The sequence below is a fragment of the Engystomops pustulosus genome, chromosome 4, assembly GCF_040894005.1.
Source record: "Engystomops pustulosus chromosome 4, aEngPut4.maternal, whole genome shotgun sequence".
In the NCBI taxonomy this organism is placed as follows: domain Eukaryota; kingdom Metazoa; phylum Chordata; class Amphibia; order Anura; family Leptodactylidae; genus Engystomops; species Engystomops pustulosus.
In genome coordinates, this window is record NC_092414.1 from 86853635 (window position 1) to 86876350 (window position 22716).

Genomic DNA, 22716 nt, shown 5'->3' on the forward strand with positions numbered 1-22716 from the left:
GGTCACAGTGGGTAGAGGGGTCCGTCTGTAACTATGGGTTGTCTGTAAGGTCGGGTGTCCTTAAGTAGGGGACCGCCTGTAAAAAAATTTGAAAGCATATGGGGTCAATGGTTAGACCACCCAGGCCTTCCGTCAGGAGCATTACTATCTATTAGGCAAGGACTATTGTACCTATTAGCTAGTATCTAGTAATATAAGGGACATCATCATATAGGACCTAGATACTGGTTAAACCTATGACAGCTGCTCGATGAGATGGGAAAGACACCGGACTGGGGGGGGGGGGGGTCAATGGGGGATAGCTGGCTGCGACCGGCTGGGTGGGGGGGATTATGGGTCATGTTGTATATATCGCGCCAGATGTTTTGCTGGCTCAGTGTCTCTTGTCCTTGTGTACCACCTATTTTTGTGGTTTTTCATACTGAGGTTGGGAAAGTCAACGGGGGAGATTTATCATTAGTCCTATGTAATTTCTTGGTGTATAATTATCGCATTTCAAATAAAGCATCTCTTGCCTGGGACTGCAGGAAGATTTGGTGGATTTGGTCCTATTTGGTGAACTCTGTCCTGGGGCAATGGCTCTGAGTGCCACCTCTGGCACCCGTGCCATATGTTCGCCACCACTGACATAGGAGGTGGTGTATGTGGGTCTATTGCTACTGCAGGAAGAAGTTTTTGCTCAATTTTATGTTTGAGGCATCTGAGAATTTCCTGTGCAAAAACATCGCAAAAAGGCAGAAATTGAGCAGATGTTAAACAATACGTGTGACTGGTGCAGTCTATTCACATAGAGCACAGACAGCTGATCACATCAGAAGGCATTTAACACTGGACATACACCGGACTATAAATCCGTCTGTTGGAAACCTGCCAGTATAGACAACTGCTCAAAATCCTGCCTAATGATAAATCTCCCCCAATATCTATATCTGTGTCAAGTCATGTAGATTATAGTTAAATTTCAATTGCAAATATTCAAAGCATATACTGATGGTTTTTCAAAAAATGTATACATATCGGGTGTAACATTAGGTTGGAGGTGGTGGAATATCTCCCAAAGTACACATGGGATCCAAAAACTAAAAATATACATGTCAAATATTTTCAAAAAGCTATGCAATGATACCAAACTTCGCACCCCACCTACCTGGCCAACTTAAAAATATGAAACTGGAACCCCCATTTTTTTAATTGCATATTTGGATTCCCTAGGTCAGTGATAGCAAACCTTTTAGATACATAGTGCCCACACTACAATAAAAACCCAAGTGTTTATTGCAAAGGGCCAACATGGCAATTTAGGAAGTAGCTTATTTTTATCTGCTCTGTCTCAGCTTTAAATCGTATAAGCACACTGAGGATACCAATACGTTGAAAGAAGGAGGGGAAATTTGAAATATCTTTGTAGCATTGACAGGAAGAATCAAAAGGCTCACAGTAGATACCCAGCCCTGTCCACACCTCCTCTCATATACTGCAGTCTCAGACGACCAGGAATATGTTGTGGCTGGGAATGCAGGAGGAGGCCAAGAGTACTGTGCTGGGGCAACGGCCTGGGTGCCCACAGAGAGGGCTCTGAGTGCCACTTCTCGCACCCGTGCCATAGGTCTTTTTCAATTCTGGTAAAATATGGCGCTGTAATCGCCATATTCATGAGTTGGAGGCGCTCACCCACAGTGCTTGACTGACAGCCTGTATAATGTTGTGAGGCTGTATAATGATGTTGTGCTGGCGCCCCCTGCAGCCTGTGTGTGTAGGAGAGAGACATCAGCTCCAGGCAGCCATGATATAGCAGGACATGTCAGGTACTTGTGTAGCTGATGTCTGTGTATCACACATGTGTATAGCAGAACATGTTAGGTACTTGTGTAGCTGATGTCTGTGTCTCTGTATTAGGAGGATGCAGCATGTCAGCAGATACAGCACACACACCAGTAATGCTTTACTATACATTACACACAGACATGAGCAGGGGGAGGAGAGGGGAGGGGTAACAGGTATGACATCACTGCCTCTGACCATGTGACCAGCCTCATTAACATAATAAAGAAAAGATTATTTTACAATGATTAATGTATTAAATGATTAGATAAAGGCTGGGATGGAATCCGTGTGAGCTGCTCTAACAGGTAGAGGTGACAGGACTAGTGACACAGACCTGATGACAGGTGTGCTTTAAATTAATCAAGTTCTCTGATATGTAAGAGGCGAGGGGACTCACTTGTAACCAGAAGTGAAATTTTTCCTGCGGAATCTGAATTGTCAATAAAAAAAAAAAATGGGGTTCCCATTTAGGATTTTGCCACGCCAAAGGAGATGGGGGTAGGAGGCAGTGTTTGGTATCATTGGATAGATTTTTGAATAGATATTTGGCACATGTATTTTTTTTTAGTTTTGGATCAGATTTGTATTTCAGGAGATATTCCACCGCCCAACCTTTTTGTTGCAACCTAGTATGTGGGTTCTCAATGCAGTATCACTAAGCCTGACATCGGGTATGAGAAACAATTTTACGTGGCAGGTCCTCCTTTGTAGTAGATAACTATGACCCTGACACTACCCCCATCTTGCTGCAAGTGGTGCTACCTGAGGCAAGCGGCTCCACTTGCCTCATGGCTGGTGCGCCACTGTGTATTACTAGCTTAGTTAAGATAGGTTGTGTTTTTGTTTTGTTTTTTTGCAGTGAGCTGACAATGGAAACATATTATGTATACTGATATAATATTCTATATTATATATTCTATATAAATATAATATTTATACAGCACCAGTATATTCTACAGCGCTTTGCAGATCATGGGTTCCATACACACAAAATAAGACCGTACCTAATAATAGCACGGTCATATGAAACAATAGGTGTGAGGCTCTACTCGCAAGAGCTGACAATCAAAAAAAAAAAAAGCTCTGGTTTGGTCATTAGAATTTTTCTAGCTTTGAGATGGTGTTGGTATTGAGAACGATCTAGAATATAGGAATGGTGGTTAGTTTACATTTATCCCAGACATTCGGGTAAGCCTGAGTTCTGTCTCTACCTTAAATGGAATGAGTGTCAAGAAATTTCTTTATGAATACCATCATTGAGCAATGACAGAAGCAAACACCCTGGCAGTGAATAGACCGCTCACCCTTGGCACAGATCTTGCTGGCTGAAGCTGGCGTTGATGGCTTTGGTTTGTGGGATTCAATTGACTATGTCCACTGTTGTTGACTGTACATTTCTTAGTTCTGCTTTGCCCTGGAAAGTGTTTTGGCTGGAGTATATCCTTATTAAATATGTGTAAGCAAACATGAATAGCACCCACAACTAGCCCACCAAGGCTTTATACCGTCCACTAAGTAGCAATGATTTATAAAAACTGCTTCACATGCTGTGTATTGTACTTTTTAATGTGTCCATTATGCTGCAGAAATACTTTAGGTCAAATGTTGTATCTTTTAGTGATCTGGAATTTAAAGTTTTTGCTTAAATTTTTTTTAACTTAACCAGAAACAAGAAAATATTTATCTGAAGCCAAACTAACTTTAAGGCTCTACTCTCGAATCTGGCAATATGAAATATGAAAAATAATTAGCAAAAAGTGTTAGTTTTTAATACTTAAAAATAAAGCATTAAACAAACATGGGTGATTTCAAAGCATATAAGTGCTGGGCAGCAAGCACATCAGAAGGCGTATAGTACATAGTTTTACAAAGTGATTTTTTGCACTTTAGGCTTTGCAACATGCAAAGTATATCAGAAACCATGATACTGCGCATACATAGTAATAGATAGCAATGTATACCTGGAGTCAAATACAGGCAGTCCCAGGTTACTTACAAGATAGGTTCCAAAGGTTTGTTCTTAAGTTGAATTTGTATGTCAAAACCGTATACAGGCAGTCCCCGGGTTACATACAAGATAGGGTCTGTAGGTTTGTTCTTAAGTTGAATTTGTATGTAAGTCGGAACTGTATATTTTATCGTTGTAATCCCAGCCAGAACTTTTTTGGTCTCTGTGACAACTGGATTTTAAAAATGTTGGGTTGTCATAAGAATCAATATTAACACTAAAGCTTCATTGCAGACACATTTGATTACTGTTATAGCTGATTATTGTAGCCTAGGACTAAAGTACAATAAATTACCAATATCCAGGGGTCCGTTTGTAACTAGGGGTCACCTGTAAGTCGAGTGTTCTTAAGTAGGGGACCGCCTGTATTATAATTGTAGGTCCAGACAAAAATCTTTTTTGCCCCAGTGACAATTGAAGTTTCTAAATTTTTTGCTGCAATGGGACCAAGTATTGTCAATAAAGCTTCATTACAGAAACATTACAGCTGATCATTGCAGTCTGGGACTAAAGTAACATCCAGAAAACTTCACCAGAGGTCACAGTGGGCAGAGAGGTCCGTCTTTAACTAGGGGTTGTCTGTAAGTCGGGTGTCCTTAAGTAGGGGACCTCCTGTAGTAGGGAAGCGCATTAGAAGGAGCGCTGCCCAGCACCTCCCCTAAGGAGCGCTCCTTGCACTTTTTGCACTTAAAGGGGTATTCCAGGAATATGAATGTCTGACACAAAAACCCATGATGATATAAATAAATGAGTACAACAATACTCAATGTCATTAGTCACAAAACGGAGCTTAAATAGTTTGATTTTATGATTCACAGCATTTTATGTCCTCTCTAAAGTAGGTGGAGTTATCACTAAGATGGCCGCCACTGGAAACTACAAGTCCCATGATCCTTTAGTTCTCAGTAACTCCTCCTACCTCTCAGGCTCAGCTCCCAGTGATGATGTAACAGGTTTTCTTGCTCTGTTACCATAGTAATGATGTGTAACTGCCATCACCACACACTGGCCATACTGGATGCACTGCAACCAACCCACTACAGCCAAACATAGTGGTGATCACATGACCTGCCCAGACAGGTGCAGGACATGTGATGTGGACATGTGACCAGCGGCCATCTTCTGTCCTGTGTATGCTCTGCAACGGACCGCACGGAGGAAATTAACGGACTGATTAAATGGCCAGTAGCATTTTAATTCTCCACCACAGTCTATGTCATCAGCATTTTTCTGCTAAGGGGAGCAAAATTTTAAATAACAACTAATTACACATTAGCCATACCTCCCAACCGTCCCGGTTTCAGCGTGACATTCACGGTTTTACACCAATGTCCCGCTGCCCCGGGCGGTTGAGAGATAGTCACGCTTTTCCTGCCATTGTCCCGGACCAAGAGACGAAGTCCCGTCTCCTGGTCCCGGGACACACTGCTGTAGATGCAGAGACACGGGCTCTGGAGCAGCGCGGCTGCAAGGAAGTGAGCTGACAGCTCCCAGCACTCCCCCTCCTCCTCCCCCGGGCCGGAGCCTCCCCCCTGTGAGAGCCTCGTGTCCGGAGTCAGTGCAGGTATCAGCACCGGGCACAGCAGGACCCGGCCATAGGTGACTGCCCTGCAGCTCCTGCTTGTTCCCCCTCCTCCTCCCCCCTGTGAGAGCTGTCAGTGCAGGTATCATCCAGGGAAACAGCAGGACCCGGCCATAGGAGACTCACCTGCAGCTCCTGCTTGTTCCCCCTCCTCCTCCTCCCCCCTGTGAGAGCTTTCCCTGTGTCTCCAGTCATCACGGGGCACAGCAGGAGAGGTGACCCGGCCATAGGAGACTCCTCTGCAGCTCCTGCTTGTTCCCCCTCCTCCTCCTCTTTCCCCTGTGTGAGCTTTCCCTGTGTCTCCAGTCATCACGGGGCACAGCAGGAGAGGTGACCCGGCCATAGGAGACTCCTCTGCAGCTCCTGATAGCTGTGGAGGGGGAGGGAGGCAGCACAGACAGAGACCACATCGCTGCCAACTCTACACTGACCATCTCCACTGCAGGGACCAGGGAGGACAACTACTCCCATCAGTGAGTAAGGTCAGTGACTGTATGATAGAAGACATTTATCAGGTCTTGTGTGTCAGTTTTGTGACGTACAAGCCCTGAAATAATCGCAACGCCTTGCAAATCGCCAGACATTGCGATTATTTTGCTCCTCACACCTTCTCCATGCCAAGAGGGCATAAGGGAGATGCAGACAGCGGCGCCTGCGCCCTCGCTATAACCTGTGAACTTTCATGACAGAAAGTTCACAGGTTACTAAGCATTTCCACACCTGTCTGATTGTAACCGATCTATTACAATGTGCGATTTACACATAGTAATAGATGATGTGGAAAATCCCCATATACTGCCATAATGTAGTATACTGTAGTATAGCAGTATATGGTAGGATTAATCAGACAACCTAGGGTTAAAGTACCCTTGATGATCTGAAAAATTGTAAAAAAAATAAAATAAACAAAGCCCATAAATATTCAAATCACCTCTTTGCCTAGAACTGATATAAATATAAATAAACAGTAAAAATCATGAACACATTAGGTATCGCCGCGTCCGAAAATGTCCAATCTATCAAAATATAATAACAGTTATTCCCAGAGTTTAACTCTGTAACGGAAAATAGCGTCCAAGTCAAAAAATGCCACTTTTTTGCCATTTTGCAAAATATTAAAGATGTAATAAAAAGTGATCAAAAGGTCTTACAGTCCTAAAAATGGTAGCATTGAAAATGGCATCTCATCTCGCAAAAAATTACCCCAACCACAACCACGTGCACTGAAGTATGAAAAAGTTCTTAGCGCCAGAAGATTCATTTTTGTAAATGTATGAAAACATTATAAAACCTACAAATTTGGTATCCCATCACACAGCTCTGTACATGGAGAAATATAAAAAGCTCAGGATTGAAAAATGCAAAAATTAAACGGGCCATTAATGATGCAGGATTAAACTAATGTCTCTAACTCCACACCAGACTGAGGCTGCATTCACATGAACGTATGGGGGACATATATACGGCCGATATACGTCGCCCATACACTTCTATGGGCTCACGGCCCTGTACGGGAGCATTACGGTACAGCACACGTGCGGCACCATACTGTTCCGTAGCCCATAGAAAGTTGGGACATGTCCTATCTTTCTATGTGATACGGCGCCGGGCGCTGTAAATCCCTATGGAGAGCGGCGGGGGGGAGCTGTGCTCATCCCCTGCTCCTCTCCCCAGCGCCGGTGTATGCCCGCCATACTACGTTACAGCGGGCATACATCGTGTGAATGTAGCTTATTGCTCGACATTCAGATGGTGCCCAGAAGCAGATGGGCACGTGTGGGCATTCTTAAGGACACTATTGCATATTGCATGTATACACATCAAGGTGCGGTCACACGCACCACTAGGGTAGTGTTTACACACGTAACACTAGCGCATGAGCGCATGCCTCGGCCCCATCTCATTTGCATTTCCATGTGATTGCTTAGCGATCACATGCTTTCATTGGAAACGCAAATGCGATTGAGCCAAGACGCGCCCAATACACTAGCGTTGCATTTGTAAATGTAGTGCTAGTGGTACATGTAACCGCACTCTGAGGCTTTCAAAAATTATGTGATCACCTTTTTAAAATTCAGCTTTGAAAGAAAACAATCACTGAACAGCGAGAAGGGGGTGTGGCTAGGGGGTGTGGCCAAGGGCGTGGTTAATGTCCCTCTTTCTATTTGTGAAAAGTTGGGAGGTATGCATTAGCTTATATTTTGAGTATGCATTTGCATATGAATTATGCTGATTCCTGGAATACCCCTTTAAGGCTTTGCACTATGCACTTTTCAAAACTATGTACTATACACCTTCTGATGTGCTCTCTGCCCGGCACTTACAGCATATAACAGACATGGGTGATTTCATAGCAAAAGCATATGTTGTATGTATAAGTGCACATAAGTGTACATATAAGTGTATTTAATAAACATGACATTTTTTATATTATATTACTCAATATATTTCTTTCAGGGCACATTCACATGGCCGTCTGCGGGGACATACATGCGGCCGCAAATTTGCGGCCGCATGTACGTCCCCATAGACGGCACGGCGGGCATACCGCTGTGTGAATGTACCCTTAGTAGCGTCTGTTCTCTTGGTCCATCTTTCTAAATAGGATTTACTTTATAGTATAGTTAGAAATTAGAGGACAAGTGAGTCCCCAGGTATAAAGAACCTGACATTTACACCTTCGCCTATAGAAAAGAGAGGATGTGACCTGCAATTAAAGTATTGTAGATAGACCAGGTACAAAAAGGCATAAACTGCAACCACATAGCGCACATAATTATTGGTATATATGGTAAAGCGAGATCATACCCTGACGTGCCAGAGTATATTGCATTTTATAGGCACTTTCTTGTTGGCCTGAGGGATTATGTGCCATATATTCTTGAGTATAAGGCAACCCCAAAAAAAAGTTGCCTAATTTTACCACAAAAAAATCTGGGAAAACCTATTGACCAGAGTATAAGCCTAGGGCGGAAAATGCATTTGCTGCGCCCCGTCCCCTGTGTGTAGCGAGCCGCGGCCCGTCCCCTGTGTGTAGCGAGCCGCGGCCCGTCCCCTGTGTGTAGCGAGCCGCGGCCCGTCCCCTGTGTGTAGCGAGCCGCGGCCCGTCCCCTGTGTGTAGCGAGCCGCGGCCCGTCCCCTGTGTGTAGCGAGCCGCGGCCCGTCCCCTGTGTGTAGCGAGCCGCGGCCCGTCCCCTGTGTGTAGCGAGCCGCGGCCCGTCCCCTGTGTGTAGCCAGCCGCGGCCCGTCCCCTGTGTGTAGCGAGCCGCGGCCCGTCCCCTGTGTGTAGCGAGCCGCGGCCCGTCCCCTGTGTGTAGCGAGCCGCGGCCCGTCCCCTGTGTGTAGCGAGCCGCGGCCCGTCCCCTGTGTGTAGCCAGCCGCGGCCCGTCCCCTGTGTGTAGCCAGCCGCGGCCCGTCCCCTGTGTGTAGCCAGCCGTGGCCCGTCCCCTGTGTGTAGCCAGCCGCGGCCCGTCCCCTGTGTGTTTTTTAAAAAACATTTTTTCTAATCCTTGACAACCACTTTAAGAGGATACTGCATTACACGAAGCCTCTTTCACATGAATGGATATTTTCTGTTGTATGCTACCTGTACTGCACCCTTTTAGTAGGGGTAGCATACAGCCACATTAATTTCAATGGGCAATCTGTCCATCCATATGAATGGACATATTGCCCTCCCTACTGTAACGTTGAGCATGCTCTTATCTTTTTCCTTACGTAGGGCTGTGCTACACTCCTCCCCATGGAGAGCAGAGAGGGGAGCAGCGCTCACCCATACTCTCCTCAGCATGCAGCTGTATGCTCGCCCTGGGCGAAAAGAGCCTGAGTATTATAGCCTAACATTTGTTATTAAAAATTCTAAGGCAACTCAGTCTACAGCAGTGGTTCAGATTGTGCCTAACCGTGAGCTTAGTTTTTTTTTTTTATTTTATTCTGAGAGAGGATGGTATTATTTATGTAGTTGACATCCCTTTACTATTGGCTTGTACATTGGGGGTTTGTGGAGTTTGACCTAGATGGAAATACTGGCTTCTTAATTCTTCTGTAGGAAGGGTTTGGCCTTATGGATAATTTTATGCACTCCTATAGGTTATTAGTTTGAATATAAAAATGAAATATGTACGGTATATAAATTTGACAAGATACATTTCCATCAAAGGGTTAATGTCCATCTGTTTTCTCTTCTCCACCCTTTTAGGATATTGGGTTCCGACTTGATAGCCTGCGTGCAATCCTGCTGCAGGAAGTCCTGATACAGGAGGATGTGGAGCTGATTGAGCTGCTTGACCCGGGAATCCTGTCTGCTGGTCAGACTCAGAATCAACAGAAACGCCATCTTCCATCCCTAGTCTCCCTAGCAACACCTAATATTTGGTATGGTCCACCAAATGGTTTCGGCCAATTCATTATATGTTATTGAAATTGCGTAAAGAACAGGTTAAATCTTACATAATAACAGTTGTATACAATGTATATTATTTACTTTATATGCTTTTCATGATCTCTGCTTGCTGTTATTTTGTTTTTGTAAGCAGGGATCTTTCTGTAATGAAATTCTAATACTTCTTTAAAGAGAACCTGTCAAGCAAAATAACCCCCTAAACTAAATATTTTTATAAACTGCCATCAGAAAGCATTGCCTCTATCCCTTCATTGTCCCTCTACATGCCTGTAATTATAAGCAATGAGGTCCTAAAGCTGTATGCAAATGACCTGTGAAATGTCCAATGAGTCATTAGCATATTCAAGCTGTCCAGCTAGTTCAGGAGTGCCCCCAGTGCTTGAGTGACAGCCTGTATAATGATGTGAGGCTGTATAATGATGTGCTTCCTGGTGCTGGCAGCCACACCCCCTGCAGCCTGTGTGTGTATAGGAGAGATACAGCAGCTCCAGGCAGCCATGTTATAGCAGAACATGTCAGGTACTTGTGTAGCTGATGTCTGTGTCTCTGTGTATTAGGAGGGAGAGCATGTCAGCAGATGCAGCACAGACACTAACTATGCTTTACTATACATTACACACAGACATGAGCACGGGGGGGAAGAGGTGAGGGGCAACAGGGGTGACATCACTGCCTCTGACCATGTGACCAGCCCCATTTACATAATAAAGAAAAGATGATTTTGAAATGATTAATGTATGAATTGACTAGATTAAGGCTTTGATGGAATCCTCATGAGCTGCTCCAACATGTAGTGGTGACAGGACAAGTGACACAGACCTGATGACAGGTGTCCTTTAAGTGGCACTTTGTCATTTTAAGTAGTTATTGATACAGTGTTTCAAAGGTAATATTTTATGTGGTGATTATTGTGTTTTTGTGGTCGTGAAACCACAAATGGATATCACATAAATGCTAGGAACAAAACAACCTTTTCCCTGCCCTTTTCAAACTGGAATAATTCAATGTATACTACAACAGCCTCACACAGTCAGCATCCATAGATAAAGACTGTGGTCAATTATCCGAGTGCAAATAAAGCCATTAAGATACTTGTATAATGAGAGTTCGGATGCACCTTCTCCCTCCTCAGGTTAGAGGTTCATCACAGGATGTCATTCGCTGACATGGTTCCACAAAGATGGGAGCCTGATGTGGACACTTCAAGATTACAACTTGTATGGTATTAATAGAGGTTAAGACTGCAAAAAAGTCATTACAGTGAGAGAAATAGAGGCAGTTAGACAGGGAGATTTAGCAGGGTTTCTTTGCCAGAAAACTGGCGTAGGAACCCTGAAATAATCGCAATTGCAAGCGAACTGCCAGCAATTGTGATTTTTTTTTTTTTTTTTTCCTTTTTTGGGAAGGGGGCCTGAACAGGGAACGGGCGGTGGAGGACTGGGCCGGTGCGGGGCTTCCTTCCCTCTCGCTTACTGTAGTAGACAAATCTGAAGGCAAAGTGAGGTAAAGTTTGCCTGCTGCGCATACTTGTACGCCAGGTATCATGTTACTCCACATCCATTCAGCGAATGTGATAAAAATTATTTGTACATCACAATTTTCTGTACATATAAGTTGCGGTCTAAACATATCTGTTATAATATATTTCTCCCACTTTAAAAGATGAGAGGCATGTAAGTGACATCATAGGAAGACCTCTATGGGAGACACAATGCGAAAACAAATCCAGAAAATGACAGAAATTACAGTGGGAAATTTGGATTTGGTTAATAACAAAAGTTCATCTCGACGCTTTGTTAAATATCCATTGACAATGACAGAGGTCAAATGTTTCCTGTAAGTCTTCATAAGGTTGGCGCACACTGTTGCTGGTATGTTGGCCCATTCCTCCATGTAGATCTCCTCTAGAGCAGTGATGTTTTGGGGCTATTTCTGGGTAACACAGACTTCCAACTCCCTGCAAAGTTTTCTATGAGGTTGAGATCTGGAGACTGGATAGGCCATTCCAGGACCTTGAAATGCTTCTTATGAAGCCACTCCTTTGCTGCCCTGGCAGTGCCCTTGGGATCATTGTCATGCTTCAAGACCCAGCCATGTTTCATCTACGATGGCCTTGAGTTTTTCACTCAAAATCTCGCAATGTATGACCCCACTCATTCTTTCATGTACATGGATCAGTCATCCTGGTCCCTTTGCATAGAAACAGCCCCTCATCGTGATGTTGCCACCCCCATGCTTCACAGTAGGTGTGCAACGCCGCATTCACTCTGCTCCAAACACAATGGGGCTCATTTACTAAGGGTCCGCGGAGGGCATTTTCATCAGGTTTCCTGACGATTTCCGTTTTGCACGCAATCGGATTTTGACGCATCGGCGCCAGCTTGCACGCAACAGAAATCGGGGGTGTGGCCATCAGACAACCGACGGATTCGGAAAACACGCAAGATTTGACATTTAGAATTGTGTCGCAAGACATGCACTTACAAGCACTTGGAAGAAGAAGGTGAACTCTGGCGGACCTCGTGGGGAAGCGACGGATGCAGGAACTCGGGCGCACGATCTTCATGAATCACATGGGACTTCATCCTCGTCAGACCGTCTGAATCGGGGATCGCGACAGGACCAGGTAAGTAAATTTGCCCCAATGAGTTGTGCCTCTACCAAACATTTCTACTTTGGTTTTATCTGACTATATGCCATTCTCCCAGTACTCTCCTGGAATATCCAAATGCTCTCTACCAAACTTCAGACCGGATATGTACTGGCTTAAAGGGGTTGGCCACTTTACCTCATGTTTTTTGAAATGTGTGGGGGGATATGAGCCTCTTAAAGAAGTAGTTACAGATGTTTTGCTTGTTTGTAGGTGACGAAATACTTATTTTCCACCTTAATTTGCAAATAAATTCTTTCAAAATCCGACAATGTAACACAAAATCTGTTTTCACATTGTGTCTCTCAAAGTTGAGGTTCTGCCTAGGATGGCAATTACAGGCCTCTTTCATCTTTTTAAGTGGGAGAACTTTCACAATTGGTGGCTGACTAAATATTTTCCCCCCACTGTATGTATGTTATTGCCAAAAGGGTTTTTGGCATCTGGATATTGACAGTCTGTCCTTGGGACATGCCATCAATATTTATTCAGGGGATGCAAATTCTGCTTAATCTTTCCAGACTGCGGTTTGTAGCGCTGGTGTGAGCGCTGTGGCATGAGGGTCCGTCTTTTTAAGCAGGGTATGTAGACAAACATTAAGAGGCTACAGCGCTCAGTGTTGTGCCCCCTTCAAAGTGCTGAACAGGATTATCAGTGGGACTTCCCATATTGATGGACTCATGAAAGGATAAGCCATCGGCATCCTGATGCCAGAACACCCCTTTAATAGGCCGAGGACTGAATGTTTTCTTCTCGTTCTGCAGGGAGATGTCTGTCGTGTTTGCGTTTCTTAGTGCCATGGCTGCACTGAAATCTTGGCACTTTCCATCCTTGTTAATATGGGGGCCCAGCCTTCTTTTCTTTGCCATTTTTGCCGTCCATCGAGTGCTGAGAACATGGGGCGCTGCCAGGCTGCAGGTCAGGCTGCGAAAATACTGTGACCAGTTGGAAATGACTGTTGCAAATAGCCGAGCCTTTACTAACCTTGTGAGAAAATCTCTGCGTCTGATTCAGGAGACGGAAGTCATCTCTCGAGGATTCACCCTGTGAGTGTAGTATTGTGGGTAGTATTGTGCAGTAATGACTGGTATAAAGGGTCATCTATGGTTTTAGTTGAATATAAAGAGTAAACCTTTAAAGAAGACCATCCATCAAAATCCATCATGATAAACCTGGGACACATAATCATAGATCCAAGCACGGTGACATTATCTTTGGCTTCCTTCTAAAATAAACTTTACAATTTATGCTAATGAGCCTGAGGGGTTTGTGAGTCTTATCACAATGAGCAGAACAGGTCTCCCCTCCCCCTGCACTTTCTCCTGCTGCTAGTTTACACATGCAGAGGGAAGAGAGAGAGAGAGCAGGGGGGGGACATGTTCTGCTCATTGTAACGGCCTGTGATGCTGCAGCAATGAGGGGCTCTGAAAAGACTGCCAGGAGCCCCCTGGGCTCAGCATATTTAAAAGTTGATTTTAGAAGGAAGGAGGCCATGGATAACAAATATAAGAAGATTACCACAGTACACAGTACTCACAGGATCTATGAGTAAATGCCCCTGGTTTATCATGATGGATTTTGATGGCAGATTTCCTTTAAATAAAGAATTGAAGGCCTATATCTTTATTTGTGTTATATGTACATCCTCCATCCTCTTTTTATCCCCTGAAGAATACTAGAATAAATGTCATGTATATTAGTATTGCCCTTCTAGGAGCTGGGTATCACACAAGCGAACCTCACATTGTGGGTCCTGCCCGATCTGCCAGTGGCCATGCCCCTTCATGCCCACATAATCACAATTTCTTGCAGTGTGCAGAAATTTCAATTTATTTAGTGCTTCTATGCCAGAAAACTGGCATCAACTTTTATTATTATTCTAATGAGCCAGAATGGCTCTGTTTGGTGTTTCCAGAGCCCCCGAGTGTTGTAGCTTCTGGGGCTGTTACAATGAGCAGAGTGGTTTCCCTCCCCCTGCCCTTTCTGCTGCTGCTAGATTAAAAAGGGAGAGAGTAGGGGAATGGGTGACTCCTCATTGTAACAATTTGTGAATCTGCAGCATTTAGGAGCTCTGGTAACACATTCCATTTAGTTGAAAGTAGGGCATGGATAACAAATACATGTATAACAGAACAATTCCACAGTCACATTCCCTGGATCTATAAGTAAGTGCTCCTCATTTATCTTGATGGATTTTGATGGTAGATTCTGTAAATAAAGATTGTAGTCCCTCTTAAAAAATGCCTTTCCTGTACATGGATGGATCATCTGTAAAGCTTCCAGTGAATTCAGCATGAGAAATGTAGAACTTTTAAAAATTTAGGTAAAAAGTATTCAGTTTATAGCTGTGTATTAGTGACGCATCAGATACTATAATAAAAGAGCTGAGAGTCTATCTTTTTTTTTTTTCTAAAAAGAACAGGTATAGGAATGATATGATATTAACCCCTTACCAATGTGGGAAAGTCACACGTTGACTGCTGGTGTATGGAGAGGGCTCTCTGGCTAAGCCCTCTCCATAGAAGGTTAACATTTGCTGCATATTGCAGCAAACGCCCACCAGCACACCCGATCGCACGTCCCTAGCAAAGCTGCCGGCATTGGTAAAAAGCTGGCAGCGTTTGGGTGCCGCCATATTGGCTTGGATCTTCTTTCCCTGTGACGTCATCAGGAAACGACGATCAGTCTCCATGATAGTCTTGGTTTTTTGTAAGACCTGAGGCTGTATGTTTTCTGGCCTCTTATTATATGTGCCAGTGGCACTTTGTGATAAATGATCAGTAAAATCCCCATGTACGGTACTAGGATTAAGCAGACAACGTTTAAAAAAAAAAAAAAAAAAGACACCCCCCCCCCCCCAAAATTAAAAAAGTAAAAAAAAATAACAAAAAAATTCTAATCACCCCTCTTTTAGAACTGATATAAATAAACAGTAAAAATCATAAACATGTTAGGTATCACCGCGTGCCAAAATGTCTGTGCTATCAAAACATGACAACAATTATTCCCTGCATTTAACCCCTTAACAGAAGGTAGATCGCAAATGTCCAAAACGACACTTTTTCATCTTTTTGAAACATATTCAAAAATGTAACCGTGATCAAAAGTCCTCAAAATAGTAGCAATGAAAGTCTCATGTAATCTTGCAAAACATGACATGTCTCACATCTCCTTGAACCGAAGTATGATTAAGTTATTAGCACCAGAAGATCGCGAAATTTTTATTTATTTATTTATTTTACAAAAAAGTACAGAAGGTTTACATTTTTTAAAACTTATATAAATTTATTATCCACATGATTGTACTGACCCGATTCACTGCATTTGAAATCTTCTTCTTGATAACCAGTACACGCCATGGGAAATTAAATACCGTCACTGTGAAGTGCAATTTTTACACAGAAAACAAGCCCTCGTAAAGCTCCAAACATGGGAAGAAGAAAAAAGTTATAGATATTTGAATGTGGGGAGTGAAAAATGAAAATGCAATAAAACGGGCCTGTTCGTTAAGGGGTTGACTGTAACCCTCACCCACTATGTTCTAGTCATATCCATCGTTTTTGTCTGTGTGGAATGTGTATTTTATGTGGTTTGGGACATCTGTACAGATGTATCACATTTTACTTTTCAAGTTTGCTTGACAGGGTCAGTGCTGCTTGCCCATATGATAAGGCTGGAAAACATGCTAGCCAGCACCTCCTTGGTTTGCGGAAAGCTGTCTACCGGGCCGTCAGAACTAACTTCAGAGTTTCAAGGCTTGCTACATTGTACATGCTGAAAAGATATCCTTTACCTATGTTATACAAGGAGCGGGTATGTGAAGATTCCTGTATACATCACCAAAATTACATATCGACACAAACCAAAAGTGAGATTTGTATGTTTTACACACTGAGTATTATCTAGACTGGATACATTTGTATACAGTTTAAGTTTTATTATGTCGTAGTTTGCAGCATGTGAATGGAAACAAGTGCTTCACTCACTTCATTCAGTTAAATGACATCTACCACCAGGGTGTAGGCTTGTAAACCAAGCACACTGACATACTGGTGTCTACCCCCTATGGTAGGATCAGCTCTTCTTTCGACTTCTTATGCCTTTGGGATTTTTAAGACTTTAAAAATGATGCATATAAGCCTGAGGGGCTCTGGGCTCCATCAACACCTATGAGCCACCTTTAGCCCCTGTGGCTGATTTGCATATTTTATAGCCTTTTTTTTGTAAATAAAGCAGGACACAAGAAGCTAAAAGAATAGCAGATCCTGCAAACGGTGGCAGACACCTATATGGCAGTGTGCATGGTTTATATTTCTTCATGCTCGTGGTAGATCCTTTAAATTTATCCTTTATTACCCAAAACCTAAGTTTTGCCTGAAATATCTGTTTAGCACATATCCTTTAAAAGGGTTATTCTGATCTGGGCATTCACGTTTAGTTTAATTTAGCTGAAATGTAAACATTTCGTCATTTGCCTGTTCTTAAAAAAAACATGTACCAGTGTGAAGATAATTTCCCATAAATGTCCTTGGATATGACCATACCATACTGAGAGATTATCTACAGTATGGTATGGGGCGCACATGCCCACTGGGACACTCCTAATTTTTCCAGCATCTAATGGGCGATATAGAACTAGGTGGTTTTTCGTTGCGATTTATCACAATTTCAGATTATTACTTTTAACATTTTTGCAACATTTTACAATAATAAGTGCAACTTCAAATGTCTATAAGGATGTCAGAAGTAATCATGTAGAGTAACCGTTTCTTTTATACTTGTTTTTAACCTTCTTTAACTGTTTCAGATTTCCTTAACTCTGACTAAACTTATCCCTTAAACTCTGAGATAGACAATGTGACTAACTACATCTGTGTTGTCCCCTTGAAAGACCTGGGACTGGGATTAAGTGAAGAGCAGGTTTCTGAGGAAGAAGCGCATAATCTAACAGATGGCTTCAGCCTTCCTGCATTAAAGGTAATGTTCATTATGTATTTCCTTGTGCTTTTATGTTATTTATAAGTGATTTTTATACTTGCAATAAAAGGCAAGTACCCTCCTATATTGTACCCTGTGCTTCATTGCCAGAATAAAACAAGGGGTGATTGTAAATAGCAGGGCTGTTTTTGGTATTTACAGTTTTATCTAATTTTTGTTTATTATATAATACAGACAGTCCCCTATTTAAGGACACCCAACTTAGCTCTCTGGATGCTTTTACTATAGTCCCAGACTGCAATTATCAGCTTTAAACTGTCTGTTATAAAGCTTTATTGATAATCCTTGGTCCCATTACAGCCAAAAAATTTTAAACTCTAATTGTCACTTGGGCAAAAAAAAATTTTTGTCTGGAATTACAATTATAAAATATACAGTTTTGACTTGCATACAAATTCAACTTAAGAACAAACATATGGAACCTATCTTGTACGTAACCCGGGGACTGCCTGTAAAACATAATGCCGTTTTCTAATATCCTTTGTAGTTCAGATCTATGGTTTTTTTTTAAAGCCCCTTTTGTGTCTGGGTTATTGGTGCCTGAATGTCCAGGTACATTTTTGACATTCTGCTATGCACTTCTTTAAATGACGATATCTTTGGAAAAGCTTTACATATCAAAACAATTTTTCCTCTGTTGTTTTTTTTTTTTTCATAAAAAGTTAGACTTTAACATGATATGATAGTTTTATTAATTACATATTAGCTGATATATTACTACAAATTTGAAAAAATATGCTTTTTTTGTCATTTTTTTTGGATTAAAGTTTTATGGTTCATTAAACTTTATTGAAAATTGCAAATAATGGAACAAAGAGAGTAAGAAGCCCACAAGTTTGGCAGGTGTTCGGGTCGCAGCCTATAGTGAAACATGAATAGGAGAATCTGATCAAGCAAGCGACCAGCTCTTTTTAATAATACATGGCGTAATAAACAAAAACAATCTAAACGGGACGGAGGATAGAGGAAATTGTAGCAAAGCAGAGAGGAGATAATAATGATGACGACACAAGGACTCGGATTCCCCCAAAGCTCCATGCAGTTTGCTGGCAGGGAGCCTGGTATAATTTTGTGTACTTTTAAGTCAGTGGAAGCAGTAATGTTAGAGGTAAAAGCAGATTGGAAATTAGTTCTAAGAGAACCTGCCATTGGATGAAAATGTGTGATTCTGATGATAGGTTCAAATTGTGACCCGTGCAGCCCTGATTGGTCAGTAAAATTCAGCAAGGACACATCCCCAACTGAATGTTGTCTACTTATTCATAAAATTCTAGATGAAATAATGCGTAGAAGAGAAAACACTCCAAACATCTTATTTGTGTGTGGAAGTATATACTAAAACATTGGTGACAGGTCTTCTGTTAAAAAGTAAATTAATCTAAATATACAGCATAGGTGTAGCAATTTATACTTTTTAGACAGATCCAGTTACAGCCTTTTGGAAGTCCTCTACTTTGCGTAATACATGTTTTACATACATTTTTTCACATTATAGCAAATTTACTATGTAGCACATTATAGCAATATTTACTATAATTATTACCTGTTTGACAGGTCCTTTTCCAGCTCTGGATTGGACAGAGTTCTGAATTCTTTCGACGCCTAGCTCTACTGCTTTCTCCAGAGAATGCGTGCAGAGGTCCACTTACTGGCCTAGAGATGCTTCCACACTACATCTGGTGTGATGTGGCACAGGATCTACCTCATACTCAAGCCGCCTGTTTGGGAGAACTGAGGCGCAGTTATGAATTTTACCGTTACTTTGAAACACAACATCAGTCTGGTTCTGACCGTTCAATGAGGAAGAAGAAGGAGACTGGAGAACTGAACAGTCTTCATGGAGCTGTCCGCAGCCTGCAGCTACACCTGAAGGCTCTACTCAATGAGTAAGTCATTCTTACAATGCTCTGTATTAGCTATACTACAAACAGAATCTGCCAGGCACAATATAGGTTCTCTGCAAGGTAGACCGTAGCACATGCAAGAATATAATACCCAATAATAAAAACTAAGGTAGAACACATCCGTCTTTTGGCTAAGACAAGATTCTTAAATGTACTCAGGATAACAAAATAACACATTCTCTAACTTACTGTTATTAACAAAAATACAGCATTTCACAGATATAATTCCAACCTGTCTCTATTAGTCCTGGTGTACACAATTTCGGTTGCTCCAGGAACCAACTGTTAATCTTCTAAGTTTAGGGTCGGGCAGTACAGATTTTTCTCATGAATAGGTTCTCTTGTCTCACACTACAGTACCCTCTGCAACCAGTTCACTCACACACAGACTCTCACATTTCCCGCTGAAAAAACGTGGGAGGAGAGTAAATTTACAAGCTACAGGCAAGATAATATCTTTATATCAGGGGAAGGAGATACAGCAGAGCTGACTGTGTGTGTGATAAAGCTGAATTAGCAGGGCTGACAGTGTTTGTTATAGCTCAGATGTAGCAGGGCTGAGGAGTGTTGTTGTGTGTCATGGATCTCATCATTCTCTCTTTTTCTATGTGTCAGATACTAGTGAATGTTCAAAGGCTAAATTAAGGTGTATATAAACCTTGTACCCTGATAATCTAACCACATTGTCAGCACTAGATGGATCATAATGTATCTGCTCAGAGAGTCCATGCCCACACTCTGGAATATTACATTGACGATCACTGAGTAAAATTGTAAAGTAATGGGGTAAAAATGGGGATTCAAATCTGAGAACTTTCAGCTCAATTGACAGTTGAAATTGCCTAAGGACATGCCTGCCAACTGGTAAGACACTTTTAAAATTATGCCAATTAGTCAGAAAGACAATGTGGCATTACCATAGCCCCCTAGGCTGTTATACTCCAGCCCCCCCACCCCTTTGTGTTGAAATTTCCTCTGCTGCAGTGAGAGTACAACAGGCAGAGGGAGGGGGAAAGTGCTGGCAGGGCAGAGATGGAGGTTGAGACAGTGTAACAGCCTATGATGCTGCTGCAAGGCATATAAATGTTGCAGTGTTGAGATGAAGGGCATCTTTTTTATGTTGAAGATTATCATAGGAAGGTATTAAAAGGTTTATTGTACGTTGTAATGCGTACAGCCTGATAAGAAGCCTGGTCTTCTAGGTATAAAGAATATGTACAGTATAATAAAGAGATCTGCAACTTTTCAGCATACATGGTTTTAATTCCTTATCATCCTTAGGGTAATAATACTTGAGGATGAGCTGGAAAAACTTACTGCCCTGAAGGAAGCACAAGGCGTGACACCTGAGGCTTCCATTATACTGGAAGAGAAGATCAAGATGATACAGCCACACGTGCAGGCCAGTAACACATGCTGGGAGGAGGCCTTGTGCCAGGTGGAAAGAATGGTCCGAAAACCTCCCGCAAAGAGAGGTATGGCAGACTTGGCGTTCATCTCCAGTACAGATCATGCAGGGAACTGTGGGTTTATGGGACCATCTCTTCTCTTTGTCATAGATACAGCGAGCACAACGTGTGAAAACTCGCATTGTCCTGTAACACCCATTGTGCCTCCTGCACTACGCATTGAAGATAAAGATCCAGTCCCAGAGGAGCAGGTATCGTATGACCACATTGTGAGCCAGGACTGCTCCTTTCCTCCACATGGCATCAGCAGCAGTTCTCACACTGAAATGACCACCATTTTTATTTTCAGGAATTTGAGGCCTATGTGGAAGACATAGCTCCAGATGACGAATTTAGGAGAGATGATGTGTATTTATTTTCTCCAGAGGAGAGAGCGAGACAGAAGCGAGAACGGGAGGAATCTAAGAGAGTATTACAGGAGCTAAAGGCTGTCCTAGGCTTAAAGGCATCTGAAGCTGAAAGACAAAAATGGAAGCAGTTGCTGTTTAGTGAACATGGTGTGTTATTCCAAACCTTTGCAGATTAACCCTTGAAATAAGATCAATTCATCCAAAATTGGAGTTTTGACACCAGGAATCATCGTCTGTAGGCGACTTAATAATGACCTGACCATAACTACTAACCTTCCATCACATTTACCAGCTAAATTTGTCATAGCTGGTTGCTGCATGGGTTAAAGACACCCGTTCCCATTGTACATGCCCCATCCTATACCTGAGATGATTGATAGTTTTTTAGGAAAAAAAAAAAGTAATATTTATATTTGATCTTTCTACGCTTAAGACTGGGCCTAATCCGTGATCGACTGTGTGATCCTTGTGTGATTGCGCCTCTAGAGAGGGCTGTCTGTCAATAAGTATTAGTCCCCCTTTTTGCTCCCCTTCCTTATTATGCCTCTTACCTGCCCCCCTTTTATTGTGCCAACCTCTCTGCTCCCCTTCTTTATTATGCCTCTTATCTGCTCTCTCTTATTGTGCCCCCTCTCTTCCCTTCTTTCTTATTATACCCCACCTCTCTGCTCTCCTTCCTTATTGTTCCTCCCGTCTCTGCTCCTCTTCTAATTGTGCCTCCCCTCTACTCACCTTTCTCATTGTGCCCCCATCTGCTCCCATTTCTTATTGTGCCCCCCCTCTGCTCCCCTTCCTTATTGTGCCCCCCCCTCTCCTCCATTTCTTATTATAGTCCCAACTTCTGTATCCCCCTCTTATTGTGCCCCCTTGTCTGCTCCCGTTCTTATGGCCCCTCTTTTGTTGAATAAATATAAAGTGTACTCACCCTTCCTCATTCCACACTGTTGTCCTGCCTTCTCCTCCACTGTGTCTGTACTACAGCAGTTCACAAAAGTGTATCAATACTTGACAGATTAAACACAGATCCAACCAAGAAAGCTGATGAACTGCCCTCTAGTATACCAAATCCAATTATGTTTCGAGACATGTTTCGCCGAGACTTCGGCTTCATCAGGGGTTTAGGACTTTATCCTGATGAAGTCGAAGTCTCTGTGAAACGTGTTGTGGGGCTTTAGTGTAAGTTTTTAATAGCAGTTAATCGTTGTTTTGTCCTGACCCTAAAATATAGGAGACATGAACTGTTCTAGTTGCTCATGGAAACCAATCAGACAGAGCTCGGCTTAATTTTATAAACAGCAGTGGGAAATTGTAAGCTGAGCTCTGATTGGTTCCCATGGGCAACTAGAACAGTTTTACCTCGGACATTTATGAAAAATGTCCCCCATAGTCTCTGGACTATTCCAGCAGAGACTATATGACAACCCTGGTTTTCGCTTAATATAACAATCTGAATAGACACTTTTTGTTACAAAATCTACACTACTCTTAACATACCTGACACCACATCTTACTGTGAGTCATAGGTTTAA

General features: G+C 42.5%; 1 protein-coding gene across 4 annotated transcripts in view; it reads left to right on the plus strand.

Annotated features, from left to right (window-relative positions):
* VEZT (vezatin, adherens junctions transmembrane protein) overlaps window positions 1–22716 on the plus strand; it is a 41135-nt gene that overhangs the window by 15637 nt on the left and 2782 nt on the right. For 3 of the 4 annotated variants that reach the window (XM_072146589.1, XM_072146591.1, XM_072146592.1), the window contains exons 4-11: window positions 9613–9788; window positions 13231–13512; window positions 16099–16248; window positions 17296–17443; window positions 19019–19350; window positions 20650–20843; window positions 20928–21028; window positions 21127–21334. In XM_072146589.1, the coding sequence (XP_072002690.1) occupies window positions 9613–9788; window positions 13231–13512; window positions 16099–16248; window positions 17296–17443; window positions 19019–19350; window positions 20650–20843; window positions 20928–21028; window positions 21127–21334 (1591 nt within the window). The remainder of the gene's footprint in view (window positions 1–9612; window positions 9789–13230; window positions 13513–16098; window positions 16249–17295; window positions 17444–19018; window positions 19351–20649; window positions 20844–20927; window positions 21029–21126; window positions 21335–22716) is intronic. The other variant, XM_072146590.1, reaches the window with a different exon arrangement.